Here is a 22,755-nt window from a genome sequence, read left to right as displayed (position 1 = left end):
ATCCCCAAACTGCGGCCCTCCAGGTGTTGCTGAACTACAACTCCCAGCATCCCTAGACACAATTTTTTGTGGCTGGGTATGCTGGAGGTTGTAGTTCAGCAACATCTGGAGGGCCGCAGTTTGGAGATGCCTGTATTAAAGCATTGAAGCCTGAGAGACCACCTGCATCTCCTACACCCACTGTGATTATTCCTATTCTTCTAGATGCCCTGCCTTGCACTCACCTCCCCATCAGTAGACGGCTCAATATCTGAGTAACGAGACTCACAGACGACATCATCCACCCGTCTCAATGGTCCACGGGGAGCAGCAGGGAAGGACGCAGGACAGTCATAGGCAAAATAGCGGTATACCTGCCAAGTGCGGCCAAAATCTGCTGAACGCTCTACCAACATGGCGGCTGGCCGGAAGGTCTGTGGGTAGAAGAGAAGTAGGGAACCTTAAATATGCCCAGAATGTTACATTTACCAAGTAAATGTAAGTGGGGTGGGATAAGGTAAATATGTGGCAGCCCATTTGCACATGCATCTTCACTTGATGTGGCACTTATCAAGTGATGGATGCCCATGGCATGAATCAGTCTTTAGGCTCTAATATTAAGGGTTATATGACAAGTACACACTGATTCTGTAAGATCCAAAGCAGCCCTTAATTCTTCGGCTTTCTTCAGTAATTGCCTTTCTCCTTTGCCTTTGGCTTTCTCCTCTATGTTTCATAGGGGTCTATTAATTTTCTAAGCACCATCACAGAAAATGTCTCATTGTGATCTGTATAAAGGAATGTTTGTTCTAGACAGACAAGAAGGTATCTCTCTAAGCTCTGCAGATACACAAGGCCTGGGTAGAAATGAAGTATTTCTGAAAACACTGAAAGGCACCAAAATTATTACCATTATTCGTTATTTCTAAAGCACCTAACATTGCTAGGGAATGTACATACACCACTCCTGTCCAGAGCGTCACAACCTAAAGACATGACACATTAAGAGAAAAAGAATGTAAAAGAAAAGGGAAGGAGGTATCAATTGGGGGAAAGCCAGGATGAAAAGGAGGCAATTGAAGGTAAAAACCAAGGGAGAGAGTGGACATTCAAGTGGTGGAGAGTTTATATAGAATAGAGAGGGTAATCCTTGGTTCAACTAGAAGATTGGTGATTAGGGCCTGTAAAATGAAGGAAGAGCATACATAGAAAGAAGAGAAGAGAGGCACAGAGGGTTAAAGAGACATTTGAACAGGTGTGGCTCAAGGCATTTTGGGCGCCTGAAGTGAGGCAAAAAAATGTGTGTCATCTCATCTCACCTCAGCCCGCCTGCTTGCCGTTCCTGAAGCATTTTTAAAGGGGGCTGGTTGAGCAGAGGAGGCTGCTTGCTGGCAGCCTCTTTTTGCCTTGGTCGCCTTTCACAAGGGGGCTGGAGCAATGAGAAGAAGCTGCCAGCAAGCAGCCTCCTGACCTCAACCTGTGCCAAGGCAGAGACACCATTGGGTGAACGGGTTCAAAAACACAGGCCGCCACCAATCAGGGGCCGCAAGCGTGGCCTCAGACATGCCCCCTGCATCTGACGTCAGGCGTGGGGTGAGGCGTTATTTGGGTTCCAAACGGGGCCACATGGCCCTGTTTAGAACCGAAATAGGATCGTGCTGCGTTGGCAGGACGGCCAGAGTGACTCTCCCTGCCTTAAAAGCCTGGTCTCGCTGCCAACAGAGCAGGGCCGATCGATCTTTCTCCCAAACGGGGCTGTGCGGCCCCGTTTAGGAGGGAGATTGGTCCACGCTGCATTGGCAGAGCGGCCGGAATGGCTCTCCCTACCTTTAAGGCAGGGAAAGTTGCTCCAGCCCTCATTGCCCAATGCAGTGCGGGCCGATCTCCCTTCCAAACGGGGCTGCACGGCCACACTTGAGAGGGAGACCATGCCCCCACATCTGACATCAGATGTGGGAGTAGGGCCAAGGGGCCACTGCGGCAGCTGCACACAGGCTGCCGCCAGCCTCCCTATGCTCCTGACCTGTGCACCCTTTAAAAATTGGTTCCATCACTTCCTGACCTTCCAACTTCCCTGCCCGTTACCTTTTCAACATACAGAGGGTAGGACATGAGAGAGAGGGAGGGGAGGATAAATAGCAGGAGATGCACAGCAAAAAATAGTTTTGGGGGAGAGCAGTGAATCTAGGCTAGGTGAGGCAGCCAAGAGACAGCAGTGGGTCCAGAAAGTAAGTAATAATTTATTATGGTTAAGGACCTGTCAACATACACACCAAAGTATAAATCAGCATAAAACAAAACAAAATCAAAACAGTAAAACTAGATAACAACACATCAGGTTATGCAAAAATTTCAGTTACAACTACTCAAGTTGTTTCCGTCTCAGTTTACAGGCTGCTGCACAGAATCTTGCTATCCCCGCTGTGACAACTGCATGTTGATTCGCCAAAAGATAAGAGATTATTTATTATTATTATTATTATTATTATTATTATTATTTTACATTTATATCCCGCTCTTCCTCCAAGAAGCCCAGAGCGGAGATGCAATACTCTTCTGATTGACCAGGGCTATTTTTAAAAAATGGTTTGTTCCAGATAGTACGAATGACCCGATAACAGGCACAGTGTAAAATAACATGTAAGACAGACTCAATGTCACCCGAATCACATGGACATAACCGGTTCCTTAGCAGTATCCCCTTAAATCTGCCATCCAAAACGCAGAAGGCAAGGCATCAAACCATGCCAGTGAAAAGGCTCTCCTCTGATTTAAGGTGGTCAAGTGCGTGAGGTATGCAGCTGGTTGGGGGTAGTTTGAAAAACCATCTAAAGTACTACTCATGATAACCAGACTTAAATCCAATTGCTTCTCCATATACGCCACACGCTGTTTAATAATTTATTTGGCAGCATCATGACCCAAAGCCAATAAATACTGCGGCGAGAAGCCATATCTGCCCAAATTGTCAGAGAGGCTCTTGCACCAGGATGAGTGAAACTCATATTTCAGAACGAAGAGGGCAAGGCCCTGGAAGCAGGCACATAATTTAAACATAGGAAACATAGGAAACTGCCATATACTGAGTCAGACCATAGGTCCTTCTAGCTCAGTATTGTCTTCACAGACTGGCAGCGGCTTCTCCAAGGTTGCAGGCAGGAATCTCTCTCAGCCCTATCTTGGAGAAGCCAGGGAGGGAACTTGAAACCTTCTGCTCTTCCCAGAGTGGTGGCTCCATCCCCTGAAGAGAATATCTTGCAGTGCTCACACATTAAGTCTCCCATTCATATGCAACCAGGGCAGACCCTGCTTAGCTACCACAAGACCAGCTCTCCTCTCCAAGCCAGTAGTTAAATGTATGAAGCCACACCTGTGCCTCAACTCTGGTCAACCCTGTTTCTAAACGCAAGATAGCATTCGATATGCATCTGGCGACTTGAAAAATGGCACGAAGAAATCCAGATTGAACCACTACTAAGGGCTTAAAATTACAGGTGGGACAAATCTGAACCCTGTACAACGTTTGTGCCAGTATTTTGGCCCGATACACTCTAACTGCCGCAGGAATGTTATGACTCCCATTAGTGTGAAAGAATTTGAGTACAGCAGATGCACTCCTCTGCACACTTGCTGCCGGGTATTCACATTGTGGACCCCAAAAACCTTTTGCATGAAAAACTAGACCCAGGTACTTATAGGTCCTAACCTGCTCAACCCTGCACCCATTAATTTGCCATTTATGTTCTTTTGGTCTCAGCAAATACCATGATCTTGGTCTTTTGTGAATTTATACCGTAACTAGCACCTCATCTTCACAAAACTGTGTGAGTTTTTGGGTCAAGAAAAGCCCCATATCCACCACTTCCACCAATCTGCCACTCTTACTTTGCCTCATTTGCAGAACCCTTGCATTCAAAAGTAATTGCAAGCATTCAAAAGCAAATACAGTACAAGAAGCTTGAAGTGAAGAGAGCATACCTGCCAACATGTCCCTATTTTCCCATGCACCTTGTAGTGACCAGCCTCCCCTCCCGCAAAGAGTTAACTGGAAGTGAACCCTGTCTTGACTGATAGGCTGGTGAACTCCAGGGCTCAGCCAATCAGCACACCAGGTGGGTAGGACCTAGAGAGCTGTTGCCAGGAAGAGGGTGAGTTCTTTGTTAGAAGAAGCTAGACTGGAGGTGCACAGGAGGACATGTGGCCATAGAGGTTGGCTGCAGGAGAATAATTCTGCAGATCCTTGAAAGACAGGAAGCTTGAATTCTCAACAGGCATTTGGTGAGTTCAAGGAAAAAGGAAGCCAAGGCTAGTGGCTTTAGAAGTTTAGAGCAGGTATGCGACAGGATGAGTGAAGAAAAGTATACATGATTTGACATAAAACCTTTTGCTTTTTGTTCCCCAGAAAAGTATTGGAAATTTTTTAAAAAGAAACATGTGCAACAATTAATAGCGTTTAAAATGAAATTTTTATTTTTAAGGCACAGCAGTGTCTTACATTTAACTTGGGTAGCACAAAGAAAAGAAGAACTCCAGATACTACTATATATTTTAATCTTCAATTTGGTGTTGACAAGTGTGTATAATATTACATGCAATATGGAGCTGCAGCTGTGCACTAAGCTGAAATAAAAAATAGCCATCCCACAAATCAATGTTACATAATTTACTAACATATTCTTGGGAAAGGGATTCATAAGAATTCCCTTGTTTTGTTTAAAATACAGCTCATTCCAACAGAAAATATTTCATAACATTTAGTTTTTTATTCTTCCATTTTAGGGCATCAGGGAACAAAAAACTTCTAGCCCCATTTACACCTGCCAAGTTTAAGGGCGTTTCCCTAGATTTTCTCTTTTATCATGTCCATAAAAAGAGGGATATTCACAACAATATGGAAAAGCTAAGCATGTGAGGCCATTTAAAAAATGAACTCACTTCTGTTGTGATGAACAGACACTAGAAAAAACAAGGAATCCAGAATGAAAATTGAATAAACTTTATAGAATATTGAAATTATATATATTTATATAAACACTATTTCTCAACAGTATACTGATTCATTTAATAAAATATTAAAAAAAACATATTTCTGTTATTCAGTATTAATGGGCCCATAGAAGCAGCTAAACTCAATAAAGTAGTTGCATAAAATCTTAAAATTCACAAACTATGTACATACTCTACGAACTTGTTGGTTAAGATTTTATGCAATTACCTTATTGAGTTTACCTGCTTCTATGGGCCCATTAATATCGAATAAAGGAAATATTCTTTTATAATATGTTATTAAATGAATCTGTATACTGTCTAGAAATAGGGTTGTATAAATGTTTTTTCAGTGTTCTACAAAGTTCTTTTTGGGTTCCTTGGTGATTTTTCTAGTATTTGCTTTCAACCCTGTTAAGTCCCCACCACCACCTTCTTCTTTTTTAATCCTACTGGTGATGAACAGACAGGCATACCCTGGACCTAAGGAGATGTCAACATATTAAAAACAAACACTGAAACAGGAAGCACAAACAAATAATTATTCCTGTTTTTGCTGACCTTCACCAACACCTGAAAAAAGGAATTGTGTGCAGAGGCAGCTACCATGAGGCAAACTGCCACAGGGGCAGATTTTGCGTGCTATGAAGGGTAGATTTTATCTATGGTGAAGAGGACAGTATCTCCTATTCCGAGAGGAAATACACAAAGCCTTTTGTAAAATGTGACAGAAGAAGTCCAAGGACACTATGAGGCTGTTCTCATGAGCAGTCAACATAGGAACATAGGAAGCTGCCATATACTGAGTCAGACCATAGGTCCTTCTAGCTCAGTATTGTCTTCACAGACTGGCAGCAGCTTCTCCAAGGTTGCAGGCAGGAATCTCTCTCAGCCCTATCTTGGAGAAGCCAGGGAGGGAACTTGAAACCTTCTGCTCTTCCCAGAGTGGCTCCATCCCCTGAAGGGAATACCTTACAGTGCTTACACTTCCAGTCTCCCATTCATTTGTAACCAGGGCGGACCCTGCTAAGTTAAGCGGACAAGTCATGCTTGCTACTACGAGACCAGCTCTCCTCCCTTAACTAGCTCTCCTCTCTCTATGGAGTATGAACTCTTGCCAAGACTGGGCTAGGGCAGCCAAGGCCTGGGCTTGTCTGCCTATAAGAACCGGAGGGAGCTGAGCAGCTCCTGGCAGTGCCTTGATGGCCAACCCACCTAGGGAGGAGCCCACCTCTTAAACGAGGTTAAGGGAGCAAGCAATCCCTTAACCCCTTTTACCTGATCATGTGCCAGTGCTGGTGCTGAAGCACTGATGGGTGCCCGCCCCGCACTGGGTGATCCCCCAGTATACAGTGCACTAGTGCAGTGCATTGTGGGATCCCCGGGAGCCAGACGAACAAGTTTCAGCCCCAGATCCCTCTGCCTTACTCCATGCTTCATGGAGCAGGGCTGCTCATGTTGGAGCACAGAGCTCGCTCCCACCACCAATCCTTGGATCATCTGCTGGGAAGCTAAGCTCTTTGGAGCCTCCCTGCCCACCTGCTCTTGGCAAGTGTGAGAATCGCTCCTATGTATGCCTCACTCATTCTTCCCGTCTCAGTACTTACTGCAACATGCAAGAGTTAGGAACATAGGAAGCTGACATATACTGAGTCAGAGCACTGGTCCATCTAGCTCAATATTATCTACACAGACTGGCAGCGGCTTCTCCAAGGTTGCAGGAAGCATGCAGGTGCTCTTCCCAGAACAGCTCCATCCCCTGTGGCCAATATCTTCCAGTGCTCACATGCATTCTCCCATTCAAATGCAAACCAGGGGAAACCCTGCTTAGCAAACCAGACAATTCATGCTTGCTACCAGAAGACCAGCTCTCCTCCCTTAGGACCAGCTCTCCTCTGAGCTACCATGCTGAGGGAACTTGTGCCCAGCAAAACCTGGAGACCCCCAGTGCAGGAGGAAGCCACTCATTTTCACATGAAATACCTTGAAAGTCATGATGAGGTGAGTGAAGTGAAATTCTGCCTCCAGGTCCAAGCGGATACTGACCTGCTCCATACCTGGAGAGAAAGAGAGAGAGACACAGACTGAGAAATTGATGATAGGCCCTAGCAAAACACCATTCCATAGGGCAATGGTTTTCAAATTGTGTTCAGGCAAACCCTAGGGTTCCTTGGAAGCTCATCAGGGGTTCCTCAGTGGGAAGATCTGTCATGGGAGACAAGCTTCCCTGGAAGATAGACAGCTTGCCCACTAGTGTCAATCTTCCCCTGAAATATATGTTAGGAGCAATCTTGGTTCAAATAGGTTCATGGAGAATCTTGGTTCAAAGACCCAACAGGCTTGGGTCAACACCCTGTTTGAACTGAATGTGCATCCTAGAACAGGAATGGGCAGAATTTAGGCTCGTGGGGTCTCCTTTGTTTCTCTAAGGAACCCCAAGACCCATCAACCAGAGCCCAGTGCAAAATAGTGGCTTGGGAGAAGTCAGATTCAAAATGGTGACTCTGAGGTGGGGTTAATTTCCTACTGCATCACATGAGCTGTAGGTGGGAGTGTCCTGCACATAAAGTACACAACTATTTCTGTGTTACTACAGATGAGAAGGGATTCTAATGCAAAACTCTGAAGCTGACAGAGCTGTACAACAACTGTGTTAAAGGCAAACAAGTAATATTCCTAATTTACAGACAAGGAACACTGAGGCTGAGAATCAAGCAATTAGCATAAGGCCAGCCATGACAGGTGCTGACCGGGGTGGTTTTTTGTTTTTTGGTGTTGGTTTGTTTTTCTTAATTTGCAGTTTACAATGTGCAGAAAAACTGTGTGCATTTGGCCATCTGGAAGGGTCTTGGTTGCACGTGTGCCATGCTGGTGTCCTGCGATGCAGAGTGGCTGATCTGGCTCCCAGGGCTGTGTCTCTCACGGCTGCCAGCACACGAACTGCCTGCAAGCTGGCCCTTTCTCTGTTGTGTTCTTGTCAGCAGGGCTCTTGTCCCCCACCCCCGCCTGGCAAAGATCCAGGAAAGCAGGGACTCATTTGGGTCTGACTCGGCATTTCCTCCGCGTGGGAGAGAAAGGAAAGCAACAGGGCTCTGGGGATACCCTCTGCAATGCTGCTGCCTCGGCCACACCATGTCCCAAGTAGAGGAACACACTCAACAGACTGCCTGTTCCTGTATCCAGGGCGTGGTGGGTTGAGAGTCAGGCTTTCCACAGGGCAGCACATTATCCTAGAGAGCTATATGTTGACACACACACAAAGGAACGGGGCCTGCTTCATTTTTCTTTTTGCCATGTAAACTACTTTGAGGATTTTTTGATTTGGGGGTGTGTGTGTGTGTGTGTTGAAAAGTGGTATACACATATTTTTCTAATAATAAAATAGTAATGGCAATACTTTTTTCTGCAGAGTTGCCATTGCTTACCAATGTCCTTTGTATACAGTGTCTCCTTTCCCTCTACAGGCCGTGATTTATAGCAAGTTTGTAATAATGATAATAAGTAATACTGATTTATAGCAAGTTTGAGGACCAGCAGTAGAATAGCAGTAACTAAATCCTGTTTTAATACGAATGATCAGTTCTGAGTATGAGTGCCAGGGTAAAAAGAGGGATGGTCGCTTCCTAACAGCTGCCTGGTCTGTGACAGGAACAAAAGCAGCGGGCAATCATTCCAAATGTAATAAATATAATAAGTAAGCAAATGAAGCTATGTTGCAAATAAACCTTTCTCACAATTTGCACCAAGTAAAACTTAAACAACGGTAAGTCTTGTATGGGTGATGCCTCCATAGGAACATAGGAAGCTGCCTTATACTGAGTCAGACTATCTAGCTCAGTATTGTCTACACAGACTGCCAGCGGCTTCTCCAATGTTGCAGGTAGGAGACAGTCTCTCTCAGCCTCATTTTGGAGATGCCAGGGAGGGAACTTGGAACCTTCTGTATGCAAGCATACAAATGCTCTTCCCAGAATTGATCCATTGCCTAAGGGGAATATCTTAGAGAGTTCACACATGTAGTCTCCCATTCAAATGCAAACCAGGGTGGACTCTGCTTAACAAAGTGGACAATTCATGCTTGCTGCCACAAGACCAGCATGTCTTACCATTCTCTGCCTGCCACCAGGCCTTCTTGCGTTGGGGAGCAAAGGTGGTGATCACATTCTCAATGCGGTGGCTTTTGGGGTTGTTCACGGGCTCATAGGGCCGACGTGAGTCACACACAAAGCACTTTTTCTCATCCTGTGAGAGAGAGAAAGAGAGAATCATCTGTCTCTAAGGTTGGGCCTGCTTCAGTGATCACACTCTGCATGCAAGGGATTTGGTACAGGATTCAGCTTTCTGGGAAATTCAGCATTCATTGAAAAACAAAATGATCTAATTTTTAGTCCTCATGGCTGAAGAGATAAACCTAGGGATGATGTTGAGCAGTGCCAGGTGCAACTGCAGAAGCCAAGGGATGAAAATACACATACACTCCAGTAACTGGAATTCCTGGATGTGTGTTCTTTTCGGAACACAAGAAGGACTCCATCGGAACAGACCAAATGTCCACTCAGTCTAGTATCCTGATTCCCATAATGGCCAACCAGATGCTTCTGGAAAGCTCATAAGCAGGACATGAATGAAGGCAATCGCCCATTCCTGCTGTTGCCTCCTAGCAACTGATATTCAAAGATATACTGCCTCTGAGAATGGACGTTCCATTTAGTCACCATGACTAATAAACATTGATAGACTTATTCTCCATAAATTTGTCTAATCCTCATTTAAAGTCTGTCTACACCAGTGATCCAATTCCATAAATTAACTACACACTGTGTGAAGAGGTACTTTTTAAAATCTGTCCTGGATCTATTGCCAATCAACTTCACTGAGCAAACCAAAGCCAAAACATTAAGAGAAACAGAGACAAACTGGTGGAAGTGGAAAGCAAAAATTCCAGCTACAGGCGTGAATGAAAGAGAGTGTGTGTGTGTGTGTGTGTGTGTGTGTGTGTGTGTGTGTGTGTGTGAGAGAGAGAGAGAGAGAGAGAGAGAGAGAGAGAGTGATTGCTTTGCAAAGCTCCTTGTTCTTATTTGTTTATTACATTTGTATACAACCCCAAATGTTCATCTCTGGGCAGTTTACAGCAACATAAAACAAATTATTTATTTATTTGTCTATCTATCAAATTTGTACACTGCCCACAACTTTCATCTCTGGGCAGTGAACAAGAGTATAAAACAAGTTTAAAATATATACAAAAACTAAAAACAATTTAACAGTTTAAAAATTAAAACGTTAAAACCTTAACACAATTTAAAACTACAAGTCTAGTTGAAAAGCTTGGGTGAATAGATGTGTCTTTAAAGACGTTATAAAAGTTGTCAGAGATGAGAAGGCTCTCCTTTCAGCAGGGAGTGAATTTCAGCGCATTCCAGAGTCCCATGGCTAACAGAATCAATTTTGCACAGCATGAAGGCTATGGACTCTCAGAAATCTTGGCCTTGAGTCACAGGACACGTTTTGAACACTTGAAAGCACTATACAAATATACTTTCGCTTGGCGAACACTCAGCTCTAGCCCAAGCAGGAACGCTGCATGAGGGCTGAATGCCCAGCCCCGTCTTGGTGGATACAAGTCCAAGACTGCCACGCCCCAGCCATCAGGAGCCTTAGCCAGTATATCCAGCCACCTCAGCTACGCGTTGCTCACCTGTAAATGGCTGACGATGCAGTAGGACTGGGGACGTTGCAGGCCACAGGTGGAGGTGGTGGAGAGGCGATTGGCCCGGCCGATCAGCAGATCCCCTGTGGCTGGGTAGCAGCTGCCTTGGGAACAGCCGTGGTGGGGCTCAGGCCTTTGGCCCAGAGTTCCCCCCAGCACTATGAAGGGAGGGAAAGTTGGGAGAGAAACAAAGAGCATCAACCACTGTGGCTGGTTCCCCCACAGTCAGAGCCTACCATGGCCGGACCACAACTCCGCTTAACAGTGCTTTAGTTTGCCCCAGGCAAAGCCTGAGTTCTAGGAACAGAAGCATATGAGAGGTGTCTTCCGTGTGGAAGACTGTAAGAGGGATTGTGTTCAGGGAACTTCAAGGGGCATTAAGCCAGGCTCCAAGCTAGACTGCAGTGGAGTGGAGGAGTTATCGTCCACAGAAAGGAAATGGAAGACAGGGAAAGTTCACACTCCAAGGAGTTAGGATTGATATTTGTGCAACTGAAGTGGGTTTCCCGGCTTGTGCAAAGGTGCATTAGTGCAAATACTCTGTGTTACATATATATAAATATAAATATATAAAGGGCGGGGGGAGGCACAGGTGCCAGAGAAAAACCCAGAGTTAGAGCTGGGGCACAGCAAGAAAACAACCCCTCATCCCTCAAAATGTGTGGTGTATTCTTTACTGTACTGCCACAGCAATACAGGGTGCAAAGTACTACCTCAAGAGCGCAAATATTCTAAAGAACTGCAAATTGTAAATATATATATATATATATTGTTGGCATGAAAATCACATGTCCTAGTGATCTACAGGTAACATGAATGTTTGCACAAAGTGTTATTGGGGGGCCGAGATGAAGGGGTGATGTGCAGAAAATTTCTGGTGCATTCAAGAGAGGATGGATAGTGATGGGTGTGGGGAAAGGAAGGCAGGGAAACGGTGGGAAGATGAAACCCACAGTTTTTCAATATGCAAGTCGCCTGTGTGGATGGAACAAAGTGGGGTGGGGTGGGGAGGAGGCTGGAAAAAGAGGCAGTCCGTGTAGACAGCCTATAGGGACTCCACTCCAGTTTGTGTTTATCACACTTCCTGCCACAAATAGAGCTCCCTGTCTGGAAAATCTCATTGTTTATTTCTATACTGCCTTTATCTAGGTCTCAAGGCAGTTTTACCAATTTTCCTTGGTAAGCAGCAGTCAGAGCCTGCAGATCAGGAGTGCGGCTAAAGCCCCTGCTGTCCCTATCCAGGCCGGCCCCCTCTGTGCCATTTGCCAAGGGGAAACAAAAGAACATCCACTGATGCCAACAGAAACTTTTTTCCATGGCTAATAGTATCTGAAGCCCCCCCCCGCGCGCCCCCTCCCGGGTTTGCATCAGGACCATGGTGGGGTATGGTTGCTGCCCTTCCACCACCCTCCCAACAGGGACTTAATCCATGGAGTCTGATCTGGCTGTGACTGACCAAGGAATACTGAAGCACACCGGGGCCCATGACATCTCCAACAATTCATGTAGCTGAAAGCCCTTCTGGGCATTTTTCACACAGCAGGCTTTACCAGGAGTTTACTGTGAGGCTTTACAGCGAGTTTGAAGTTGCCCAAAAAACCCAATGCAAAAAGTGGATTTTTTTACCCTGGATATAAATCGGGCCACACTCTAATGCACAATGGAAAACCAGAATTGTGTGTGAAGTGCCCTCCGATTACTCACAGGGACTTTGGGGTAAATCTGTCTGATAAGTGAACACACATCCTCCATTCCAGAGGAGATGTGAGCTAAAAGCTCTGTGTGAAAAACGCCCAAAGGTTTTTGTCAGATTCCCGAAGAAAAGGTTTATAGCAAAATGTATCAGATTTATTCCATATGGTTTTCGACAGTAAAGGTTTTCCTGTAAGAACAGTTGATGGGTGTTTCCGTTTGAGCGGCTGCTATTGACCCTCTGTTCTTTCTTCACAATATGCAGGCAGTGGCTGGCAAACACACAATGCTCTCGTGCATTCCATGGCCCTTGTTCCTGCCACTTGGCCGCTGGTCAACTGCCTTGACTCTTACACCCCATCTCCTACACATCCACAGACAATCGCCACCTACACCACACCACAGTAGGCTGAAAAGAAACAAATTTGAATGCAGGAGGGTGGGAGGGTAGAGAAACAAACCTAAACTATTATGTCCAGAACAAAGCTTGCCAGTTTGTCAAAATTTGTATACAAATTCTATTCAGCACAATTAGTTTTGCAAGGAGAATCTGAGTTTCTTTGGCACAGAAAGGTTATTTTTGTTCTTAAGTTTATGAGTCACTATTAGCTATTTATTTATGTATTAACACGGGCTTCTATCCCAGCTTTCCTAATAGTCCCACCACAAGGCGGTGGATTTATATAGAACTCAAGCTCAGGTCCATCAAGATACAGATGCCTGTATGTTTGGCCCTTTGAGACAAACAGAACCTTCAAGGGGCCCAGAATAGTCCTAACTGGACTTTTATAGAAAAGACACTTATATGTCTAAATCAGGGCTGAATGTCCTGCCCCAGCCCATAGGAACATATGAAGCTGCCATATACTGGGTCAGACCACTGGTCCATTAGCTCAGTATTGTCTACACCAGGCCTGCTTAACTTAGGCCACCCAACTGTTTTTGGACTACAGCTCCCATAATCCCCAGTGGCCAATAGCCAGGGATTATGGGAGTTGTAGGTCAACATCTACAGGAGGGCCAAAGTTGAGCAGCCATGGTCTACGCAGACTGACAGAGGCTTCTCCAAGGTTACAGGCAGTAGTCTCTCTCAGCCCTATCTTGGAGATGCCAGGGAGGGAACTTGGAACCTTCTGCATGCAAGCATGCAGATGCTTTTCCCAGAGCGGCCCCATCCCCTAAGGGGAGTATCTTACAGTGCTCACACATGTAGCCTCCCATTCAAATACAAACCAAGTTGGACCCTGCTTAGCAAAGAGGACAAGTAATGCTTGCTATCACAAGACCAGCTCTCCTTCCATGCCCATCATTCACCCCCTTGTCAGCAGTGTTCATGGTTACAACCGAGGAAGGGTTGCGCTCAGCATGTGGCCAGAGTTTGGAAACACACTACAAGGAAGCGCAAGAATCTACAGAAGATGATGCAAGTGTGTGTGCTGTGTGTGAAACTCAATAAGTAATTACTGTGGAAACTTTTTAAAGCCTGCAAAAAAATCACAACTGGAAAAGCTCAGTCAGTGTGATCCAATCCTATAAGGCGACAGCAGTTCTATAGAAATGGTGGAACTAAGAAAATAAAGATCAAATCACTGTCTTTGATGGCAAATCTCTGGACCTCTATATAAGCTGCTCACAGTTATCCAAAGGAAGAACAAGATAATCTATTAATTTATTATTATTCCCAAGTTGGTCTTGAGTCTATAATTTCACTCCCACCTCTGCCAGGGACTCACTGTGTGCCTGGGTAAGTAACCAGCTCATTATAAAATCAAGATTATAAAGGACGTAGCTCATTAGGCTACTGTGAGGACAAAAATACACAAGACTGCAAAATACTCTGCAGATCAAAAGTGTTCCGCATGTATGCTTTATCTACCATTATGATGCTTGCTGCTTGAATCTTGCCATCCCCAAAGACCTGATGGCTCAGCTATTCCAACCTGGCCCAGATCATCACAGTCCGGAAGTTTGAGGGTCGCTTCTCTTCTTTCACATACAGCTGCGTTTCCTTCCCTCAGACACATCCCACCCCCTCCCCACAGACATATTCCCCCACCTGCCTCTGTTGCTCATGCTTGGGTGGGTCTGGAAGGAGTCATCTCTCAGCTAGCTTCTCCTCTGCCCTCACCCCACCCCACCACCACCCCCGCCGCCGCCATGGGGCCTGGGAGCGGAAGCTGCAGCCCTGCCAGAAATAACCCTGCCGGGGACTGGCTCTGTTGTTCAGCCAGGCTGGCCCTGTGCCAGGGACGTGGGGGCTGGCCGAGGAGGCTGAGCGGTGATGGCTGTTCTTTAGAGGACACCGTCCCTCTGGAAGCCTGCTGAGGAGAGGAGATGGCCTCACAGCAGCAGCAGCAGCAGCTGTCAATCCCGAGCAAATGTGGGTCCCTCTGGAGGCCCAGGCCTTGCCCCCTCCCTGCCTGACACAGCTGCAAGCTGGCAGGAGTTTAGACATTGGGGGATGATGACCAAAGGAAACTTCAAGGCCCGTTCCTTCCTTCTACTCTTGCCCAAACGTTCCCACCACACCATGCAGCCAGGAATCCTGCAGCTGCCGTGTGGAGGTGGGGAAGGTGCGGGATCCTTCCTGCCCACCCCCACCCCTCTTGCATAGCAGGCTGCTCAGGCACCAGGCCAGCTCCCTCTGCTACAAATCCCCCTGGAGCCAGCTCTTCAAAGGGAGCCAGGGACAAAGGCTCCAGCTGGCAAGGTGGGTGGGTGTGTCGCTTCCCAAAATAGGGGGAAGACACAGTCTCTCCCCCCCTCCAAGGCAGGAGAGAAACACAGCAAGATCCAGCTCCCCAAAGTGAAGGAAAAACACGGAAGTGACAGGTGTATGCCTAAAATCACTTCTACAGCATCTAGGCTACCACACTGTTTTATTCTGGATTATACAAAATGGAGTAACAGCCACCTTCTAGACCAGGGCTGCTCAACTTCGGGCCTCCTGCAGATGTTGGCCTACAGCTCCCATAATCCTTAACTATTGGCACTGTGGCTGGGGATTATGGGAGTTGTAGTCCAAGAAGAGCTGGGGGGGCAAAGTTGAGCAGGCCTGTTCTAGACCCATACTTAAAGGATTCACACTTTTAAAATCACTCAAACGACACAAACAAACCACACTGGATTAAACAAACTGGAATAAATGGCCACTTTCTAGTTTAATACAGTATTCACAAAAACAGATTAGGATTCTGACTCCAACCATAAACAGGCACCGAAAAGGTAGGAAAAGCCACGCTTTACATATTCTTTGCCATCCTAACTGGGAGTATGACAGGGTAGTAAAAGTGTTCCAAGAAGTAATTAGTCTATTAAAGTGCTTGCGTCATGTGGATCATCTCTTCTCTAACACACCTCTTCCGTGGACAAAAGGTGGACTTTATTACATGGCTATCGCTGTGAAACGGAAGCTGGAGGTTTTTCACACCTGGCTTTTAGTTCGCATCTCCTCTGGAATGGAGGTGTGCATTCACATATCGGCCAAAGGTACCTGGAAGTCCCTGCGAGCTATCAGGGAGCACTTCACACACAAATTGGGTTTTTCACTACACGTTAGAGTGTAGCCCGGTTTTTATGCAGGGTAAAAAAAAAATCCACTTTTTGTGTCAGTTTTTTTGAGCAACTTTGAACTCGCAGTAGAGCCTCACAGAAAACCCACAGTAAAATCTGCTGTCTGGGAAGGCTCCTGGGTGATTGCACAAAGCCAGGGATCAATCATGACTTCAAAACAGTTAGTCCAGAATAAAACTATGTGGTTATAACCCCAGTTTGAGAATCAAGGAAAAGAGACACCCTGACCCAACCACTTCTCAGAAGCCAGACGTTTGCCAAACCAAGTCAAGGCCATAGTGAGCTTCCATTCTTGCTCTCTCTGCCACTGCCATGATGCCATATGGTTGGTTACAATCAGAACCCAGCTTCTTAGTAATTTGCTACCTTACTCAAGACTAGAGAGCAGTCCTCTCACTAACACAGGGTTGTCATTTGCCAACCCTTCAGTGTTAGCCTGGAGTCTCCAGGAATTGGCTTCCATCTCCAGGAAACAAGGGCTGCTCCAGAGGGGGGCAATGGGTAGGCAAACATCCCCCTCAGCTGACAAGTGGCTTGCCCCCACCCATCCATTTCTGTTTCAGAAAACTAATATGTGGGACACAGCTCATCAACCCATAAATGCACTTTGCCCCTTCTGTGCCCACCCCCCAATGTTTTTCCTGGTGCCATCACTGTCAGGAGACAATTGGAAGCAATCCTGGAGATATTAGTGACTTTATACTGGGGAAAATATGGGGGTGGGGGATCTCCAAGAATAGCTTCAGTCAGAGTTGGCAAAGCAACCCCAATATCCTTGAAGACATTTCACATTCTATGTGCACCTATTTCTGGATGACTTATTTAATTTCATTTGTGCACTGCCCAATAATAATAAAAACAGCTCAGAGCAGTTCACAATGACGTGGGTGGAGTGGGGATTCTAATCTGCATTAGTGACTGTGAGCATAAAAAGAGAGAGGGCATTCTGGATTAATTAACAGAGTGTACAAAACTGTGATCTTGTGAACAAGACATCAGTAGGTGCTAAATGACTGATTGAGATCATTTATATCCCACCTTTCCACCTCCAATGTGGAGGTGTTCGAGGCAGCTTGCAACTCAAAGATAATCAAACCACTCAAAAACCACTGTTAGCATCCAGCAGTAAGTCAGGTTTAGTGCCAAAGGGACCCAGTATAATGCAACTCCCCCATCATTCATCACCTGAGCCTCAATATGAGGCACATCTAAGAAACACAATTACCTCTGAGGAAGTCCCACTTGACTCTGTGAATGTTTCTTGGGAATGGGGCAGCTTGTTTGAGAGAAGTGGAGTAAAGTTGCTAGGTGAAAAATCAGCAGGTGCAGCTTTGCCTGTCATTGCACCTTGCTTGGGGGGAAAGCTGCTTGCACCTGCTGATTGTTTGCCTCTCACACAGCTACTAAAAGCAACAGAGCACTGTCCACAGCAAAAGTGGGAACCCAAAACTGGTGGTGCGACATTCTAGAATGGGGCAGACATTAATCTTGCCAGCATTTGAATAATAGATCCAGAAGGGACCCCACCCTTGCCTTAGGTGGGGATCTTCACATCACTCACACAGACAGACAGACAGACACACACACACACACACACACACACCCTCAAGTCACTGTAAACTACAAGCAGAGAATAGGAGCTAAGACGACATCCCTCACCAAGGAGGGAGAACTTGATCACCAGACACTATTTATATCATTCTAGAGAAAAAGAAGAGAGGGGATTCTTGTTCAGAGGACAGGGGGCTGCTGGGTTTAGTTTTCACACCCTTCCAGTCTCCAGGGGTGCAGATCCCTGTAAGCATTGGAGGAGATCCCTCGCAAAGTGCTTTTCTTTCCCTCCAAAACAAATGTCCTCTCCTCGTGTGTCTTTCTTCTCCCTACCAACAACATTTAAGTGAGGAGTTGCTCCTCGAACTCTCTGTCCTCTGCACCACTCCTGTCAGGACCACAGAAGACAACTGAGCTCTGTCAGATCATCCGCCATCAGAGTGGCTGCTCTGTGCAGAGTAGGCAGGAGGTTTAGGGTTGACAGGGAGGTTTCTGGGTCAGGGTGTGTAGTGTACCTAGCCCCATGCTCCGAGAGAAGTGGAAGGGGGGCAGTGCTCCTTCTCTGGGGACCTGACCCTAGACGACAGAATACCCCAAATGCTACGCCCTTCCTGCCCCCCTCCAGCCTCGGTGCTCATCCCGAGCCTCTGTGTTGAGCCACTGCTTGTGAAGAGCCTGCCTGCCTCCCAGCTGGGCATCACGCAGCCTTTGACAAGCAGGTACCACGTCCCGACCCCCCGACAGATCTGGACTTGCGGAAGACTCACCTGCCAGCAGCAAACCCCACAGTCTCATTGGGGCACCTTGGTTCGGGGCTCAGTGGGCACCGCACCAGGAGACTCCTCTTGTGATCTGGAGGCAAACCCAAACTGATGATGATCAAGAAGAAGAAGAAGGCGGGGCGGGGGAACTGGGCCTGCGATCACTCTGGACGGGGAGGTCCCCTTTCTGATCTATGCCCCCTCGAACCCCCCCCTCCCCCTTCAGTATCAGCCCCCTTCCGAACCCAAGCCCAGTATTCCTCTTCCGCGAACCCTCCTTGACCCACCATCAGCCCCCCTGACCCCCTTGCACGCACCGACACCTCTCCCTGCCCCCGCGCTCCACACACACGCACAAGCACAAAAGAAGCCAGCCAGCTCGTCTCGCACCGCCTGAAATGATCCAACGCTAAACTTAGTTAGTTGGGGAAAAGTTAGCAGCAAGGCCGAAGGAAAAGCGCGGGGCGGATTCCACCGGGATCTGGTGCTGAATGAAGCGGCCAGACCCACACGCACTGCGTTCGCAGCTCAGCGGCTTACAACTTGGCTGGGAACTGGCCTGGTTTGTACAAAAAGAGCTAGCCATGTTTTGCTTGGCTTTGGAATTTTTAAACGACAAAACTATTTGCTGTGGGACAGTGGGACATTTTTAGCTCAGGGTCAGTGCTAGGCAGATTTTCTTTTTCTTTGTTTTAAGTCATGCACCCTTGTATCAATTCCTTTATTATTTGTGTTTTGTACAGTGCCATCAGTGTCAGCGTGCATGGTGCTTTACAAAGCAGAAGAGGACAAGCCCCTGCCCCAGCCCCCAAGAGGCTTACAAACTATCTAATATGACACAGGGAAGAACAAGGGATAAACAGAGAAAAATAATATGCATTCAGGCCAGATGGTTTCAACAAAATGCTCTTCAAGACCTTACATGGTGAGCTTGTTCTTCTTCAGGTCTTGTGGTATTGTCTGTAGAAAGTTATGTCGGGTTCTTTGCAGCACCCTTAAAGATCACACATCTTTTATACACAGCAGATTTGTCTCCACAGAAGTTCTTTGTGTGCCCATTACAAACCTTTCAAAACGTTGCCTATTATATCTATCCATATCCAGCCAGTTTGTTCATAGGTTATAGTCATGCCAAATTCTGGTTTTGTTGTTCCTGGTTTCCATCATCCCTGTGCCTGGAATTCTATTTGTTCTTGTGCTGTTTAATGCTATTAGTACTTTTTTTTTCTTGCCTCAAAAGAAACTTACCCACCAGTCAGCTATTTTATATCTAGTATTTGGGTTTTATATCTTGTATTTGACCTGGAATGCTATTTGTACTTGTGGTTTTTTCATGCTATTTGTACTTTTTTTTGTCTCAGAAGTTCAATTTTTAAAAACTGTCAATGTTACAAAATAACAATAGCATCGATCGGACACGGCAGCGGGTAGACCGGGCCTCTCTGGCCCGTCCGGAGGCCCGGTCTACCCAGCCGGCGGGGAGTGTCCCCGCGACGGGACAGAGGGCACCTCCTGTCCCGCCCAGGGGAGGGAGGAGCGGGCCTGCGCCCGCCTCCCTCCCGGCACTGGGAGTCACAAAAGCTTGTGTCGAGGGCTGACTTTCAGTAGATCACAGCGAAACCCCCAGTGAGGCACTACCTTGGCGTGGTTGTGGGGCTTGTGTGCTCTGAGGAAGGTGAGAGCTATGCCAGAGGTCCAACCATACTGGACAGGTCTCACCAGAGGAGCCAGACAAAGAGTGCCTCTCCCATCAACAATAGGGTGGGACGTAACTTTAATAAATCTATACCGGATTGGTCGTCGCCCGGGTCAACAAGGACTGCGCCAGGTGCTGGAGTCCCTGGACATCTGGTGGCAAGTGGGCAACGGGACTCAGGATCTTCAGTTGAGCAACCAGGGCTGGAGACTGCAAGGTTACTGGAAGAAACGTCGCTTAACTGAAAAAAAATATACGAAAAATGCCAACAAGGAAATAATGATCTGCTATTACAAGTCTAGTCCAACTAGAAGAGGTTATTTTAAAAGAATGTACCAAATTTGGAAAGAAGCATCCAGATACAGAAATAACAGAACAAAGGCTAGCAGACCAGAGAAGATTCATAATAAGAAATAAAGTATTCACAGGAGTTGAGCTGGAAGAACTGCAAAGAGCAACACAGGCTCAAGATATGGAAGAAGAATTACCACCAATTGAAGAAGTTGCTCAGGCGCAGGTGGAGGAGGTGTTGGAAATAGAGGATGCCACTGTTGCTGAACTGTTTCAAAATTACCCAAAATCAAAACCAGGCAACCTCCCCTTTGCCTTCACCTCAAAAACCCAAATGCCATTTAACAGAAAAGCAACAAGAACTAAAGCAAAAAATAATTGAGCACATGAACCAAACAACCACCAGGGTTCGACTTCCAGCTCTAAAAACAGTTGCCAAAAAACAACTTGCTCAGGTATTAAAAGATGTCAATGCTGCACTTACAGAAATAACAACCAATAATTTGCAAGAAACAAACCAACTAATGTATAGTGCAGCAACAATAACAACACAAGAGCTCGGATATAAGATCAGTGGACCTGTAAAAAAGGAAAGCAGTACATCACCTAAATGGAAGATTAGATTAGAAAATAATATCTCCAGGCTTAGATCAGATGCTAGTAAATTGAAAGATATGAAAGAAAAGAAGCTGAAGAATGAAAACACCAAACAGTATCTGATCCAAAAATACCACCTAGATTCAAGGAAAATTAGAGAAGTCCTGGAAATAATAAAGCAGCAAATAACAGCAGTGTCAAAGAAGATTAGCAGATACGAAGCCAGAATTACACAACACAGGCAGAATCTCTAATTCCAGTCGAATCAGAGACCCAATGGAAGCAACATCAAGAACCTGGAAGAGAAAGAACCTTACAAATACTTGGGCATTCTCCAGGCTGATAACATTGCACACACTGAAGTTAAAAGAAAAATTGGAAGTGAATACATCAGGAGAGTTAGAAAAATCCTCAAGTCCAAACTCAATGGCGGGAACACCATACAAGCCGTAAACACCTGGGCTATACCTGTTATCAGATACACTGCAGGAATAATAGACTGGACCCAGGCAGAGCTAGAGACGCTAGATCGTAAGACCAGGAAAATCATGACCATCAATCATGCTCTGCACCCCCGCAGTGATGTCGATAGGCTATACCTCCCTCGCAGCTCAGGTGGAAGAGGAATGCTGCAAGTCCATCAAACAGCAGAGGAGGAGAAAAGAGGCCTTGAAGAATATATCAAGGACAGTGAAGAAGATGCACTTCAAATGGTCAATAATGCGAAACTATTCAACACCAATGAAACAAAGCAGGCCTACAAGAAAGAACAAGTCAGGAACCGAGCAGAAAAATGGAAAAATAAGCCACTGCATGGTCAATATTTGCACAATATAAGTGGAAAATCAGACATCACCAAGACCTGGCAATGGCTTAAGAATGGCAACTTGAAGAAAGAAACAGAGGGTTTAATACTGGCTGCACAAGAACAGGCACTAAGAACCAATGCAATAAGAGCAAAAGTCGAAAAATCAACCACAAACAGCAAGTGCCGCCTTTGTAAAGAAGCAGATGAAACCGTGGACTACCTAATCAGCTGTTGTAAAAAGATCGCACAGACTGACTACAAACAAAGGCATGACAAAGTAGCAGGGATGATACACTGGAACATCTGCAAAAAATACAAGCTACCTGTAGCCAAAAATTGGTGGGACCATAAAATTGAAAAAGTTGAAGAAAATGAAGATGTAAAAATATTATGGGACTTCCGACTACAAACAGACAAACATCTGCCAGATATAACTGTAGTTGAGAAGAAAGAAAAACAAGTTAAAATAATCAACATAGCAATACCAGGGGATAGCAGAATAGAAGAAAAAGAAATAGAAAAAATCACCAAATACAAAGATCTACAAACTGAAATTGAAAGGCTGTGGCAGAAGAAGACCAAAATAATCCCAGTGGTAATTGGCGCCCTGGGTGCAGTTCCAAAAGACCTTGAAGAGCACCTCAACACCATAGGGGCCACAGAAATCACCATCAGCCAGTTACAAAAAGCAGCTTTACTGGGAACAGCCTATATTCTGCGACGATATCTATAACAGCAACAACATTGACAATAAAATTCAGCCATACCAGGTCCTTGGGAAGGACTCAATGTCTGGATAAAACAAACCAGTCAATAACACCTGTCTGACTGTGTAAAATAATGATAATTAAAAATATGCATTTATTTCTGAGATAGGTATTCTGGTTTACTTACAGTGGTGTTTTGAGGATGAAGAGATTATGCAAGTGTTCATAGAAATGATGGGTTTTGAAAAAGGATTTGAAGGAAGAGAGCTGGCATCCTGCAGGGAGGCAGTTCCAGGCATAAGAAGGAGGAGGAGGAAAGGGCAGAGTCATTTGGGGTACAGGGGACCTTTTGGTTGGCTGAGGAAAGTAGAGCTGCATGACTAAAGGTCTTAGGCAGGTTCGCT

General features: G+C 45.9%; 1 protein-coding gene across 3 annotated transcripts in view; it reads right to left on the bottom strand.

Annotated features, from left to right (window-relative positions):
* The window catches only part of LAMB2 (laminin subunit beta 2), a 70,825-nt gene extending 52,139 nt beyond the window's left edge, over nt 1-18,686 (bottom strand). Inside the window, exons 1-6 of one of the 3 annotated variants that reach the window (XM_053300940.1) lie at nt 18,570-18,686; nt 18,259-18,343; nt 10,664-10,833; nt 9,072-9,207; nt 6,949-7,022; nt 225-413 (exon numbers count right to left, since the gene is read on the bottom strand). In XM_053300940.1, the coding sequence (XP_053156915.1) occupies nt 225-413; nt 6,949-7,022; nt 9,072-9,207; nt 10,664-10,833; nt 18,259-18,286 (597 nt within the window). In that variant the 5' untranslated portion in view covers nt 18,287-18,343; nt 18,570-18,686. Of the gene's footprint in view, nt 1-224; nt 414-3,957; nt 4,005-6,948; nt 7,023-9,071; nt 9,208-10,663; nt 10,834-18,258; nt 18,344-18,569 lie in introns of those variants that run through there. The other 2 variants (XM_053300941.1, XM_053300942.1) reach the window with 2 other exon arrangements.
* Nucleotides 18,687-22,755: the final 4,069 nt, after the last annotated feature.

The sequence above is a fragment of the Hemicordylus capensis genome, chromosome 2, assembly GCF_027244095.1.
Source record: "Hemicordylus capensis ecotype Gifberg chromosome 2, rHemCap1.1.pri, whole genome shotgun sequence".
Lineage (NCBI taxonomy): Eukaryota > Metazoa > Chordata > Lepidosauria > Squamata > Cordylidae > Hemicordylus > Hemicordylus capensis.
Note: the sequence above shows the minus strand (reverse complement) of the source record. Positions and strands in the feature narration are given on the sequence as shown.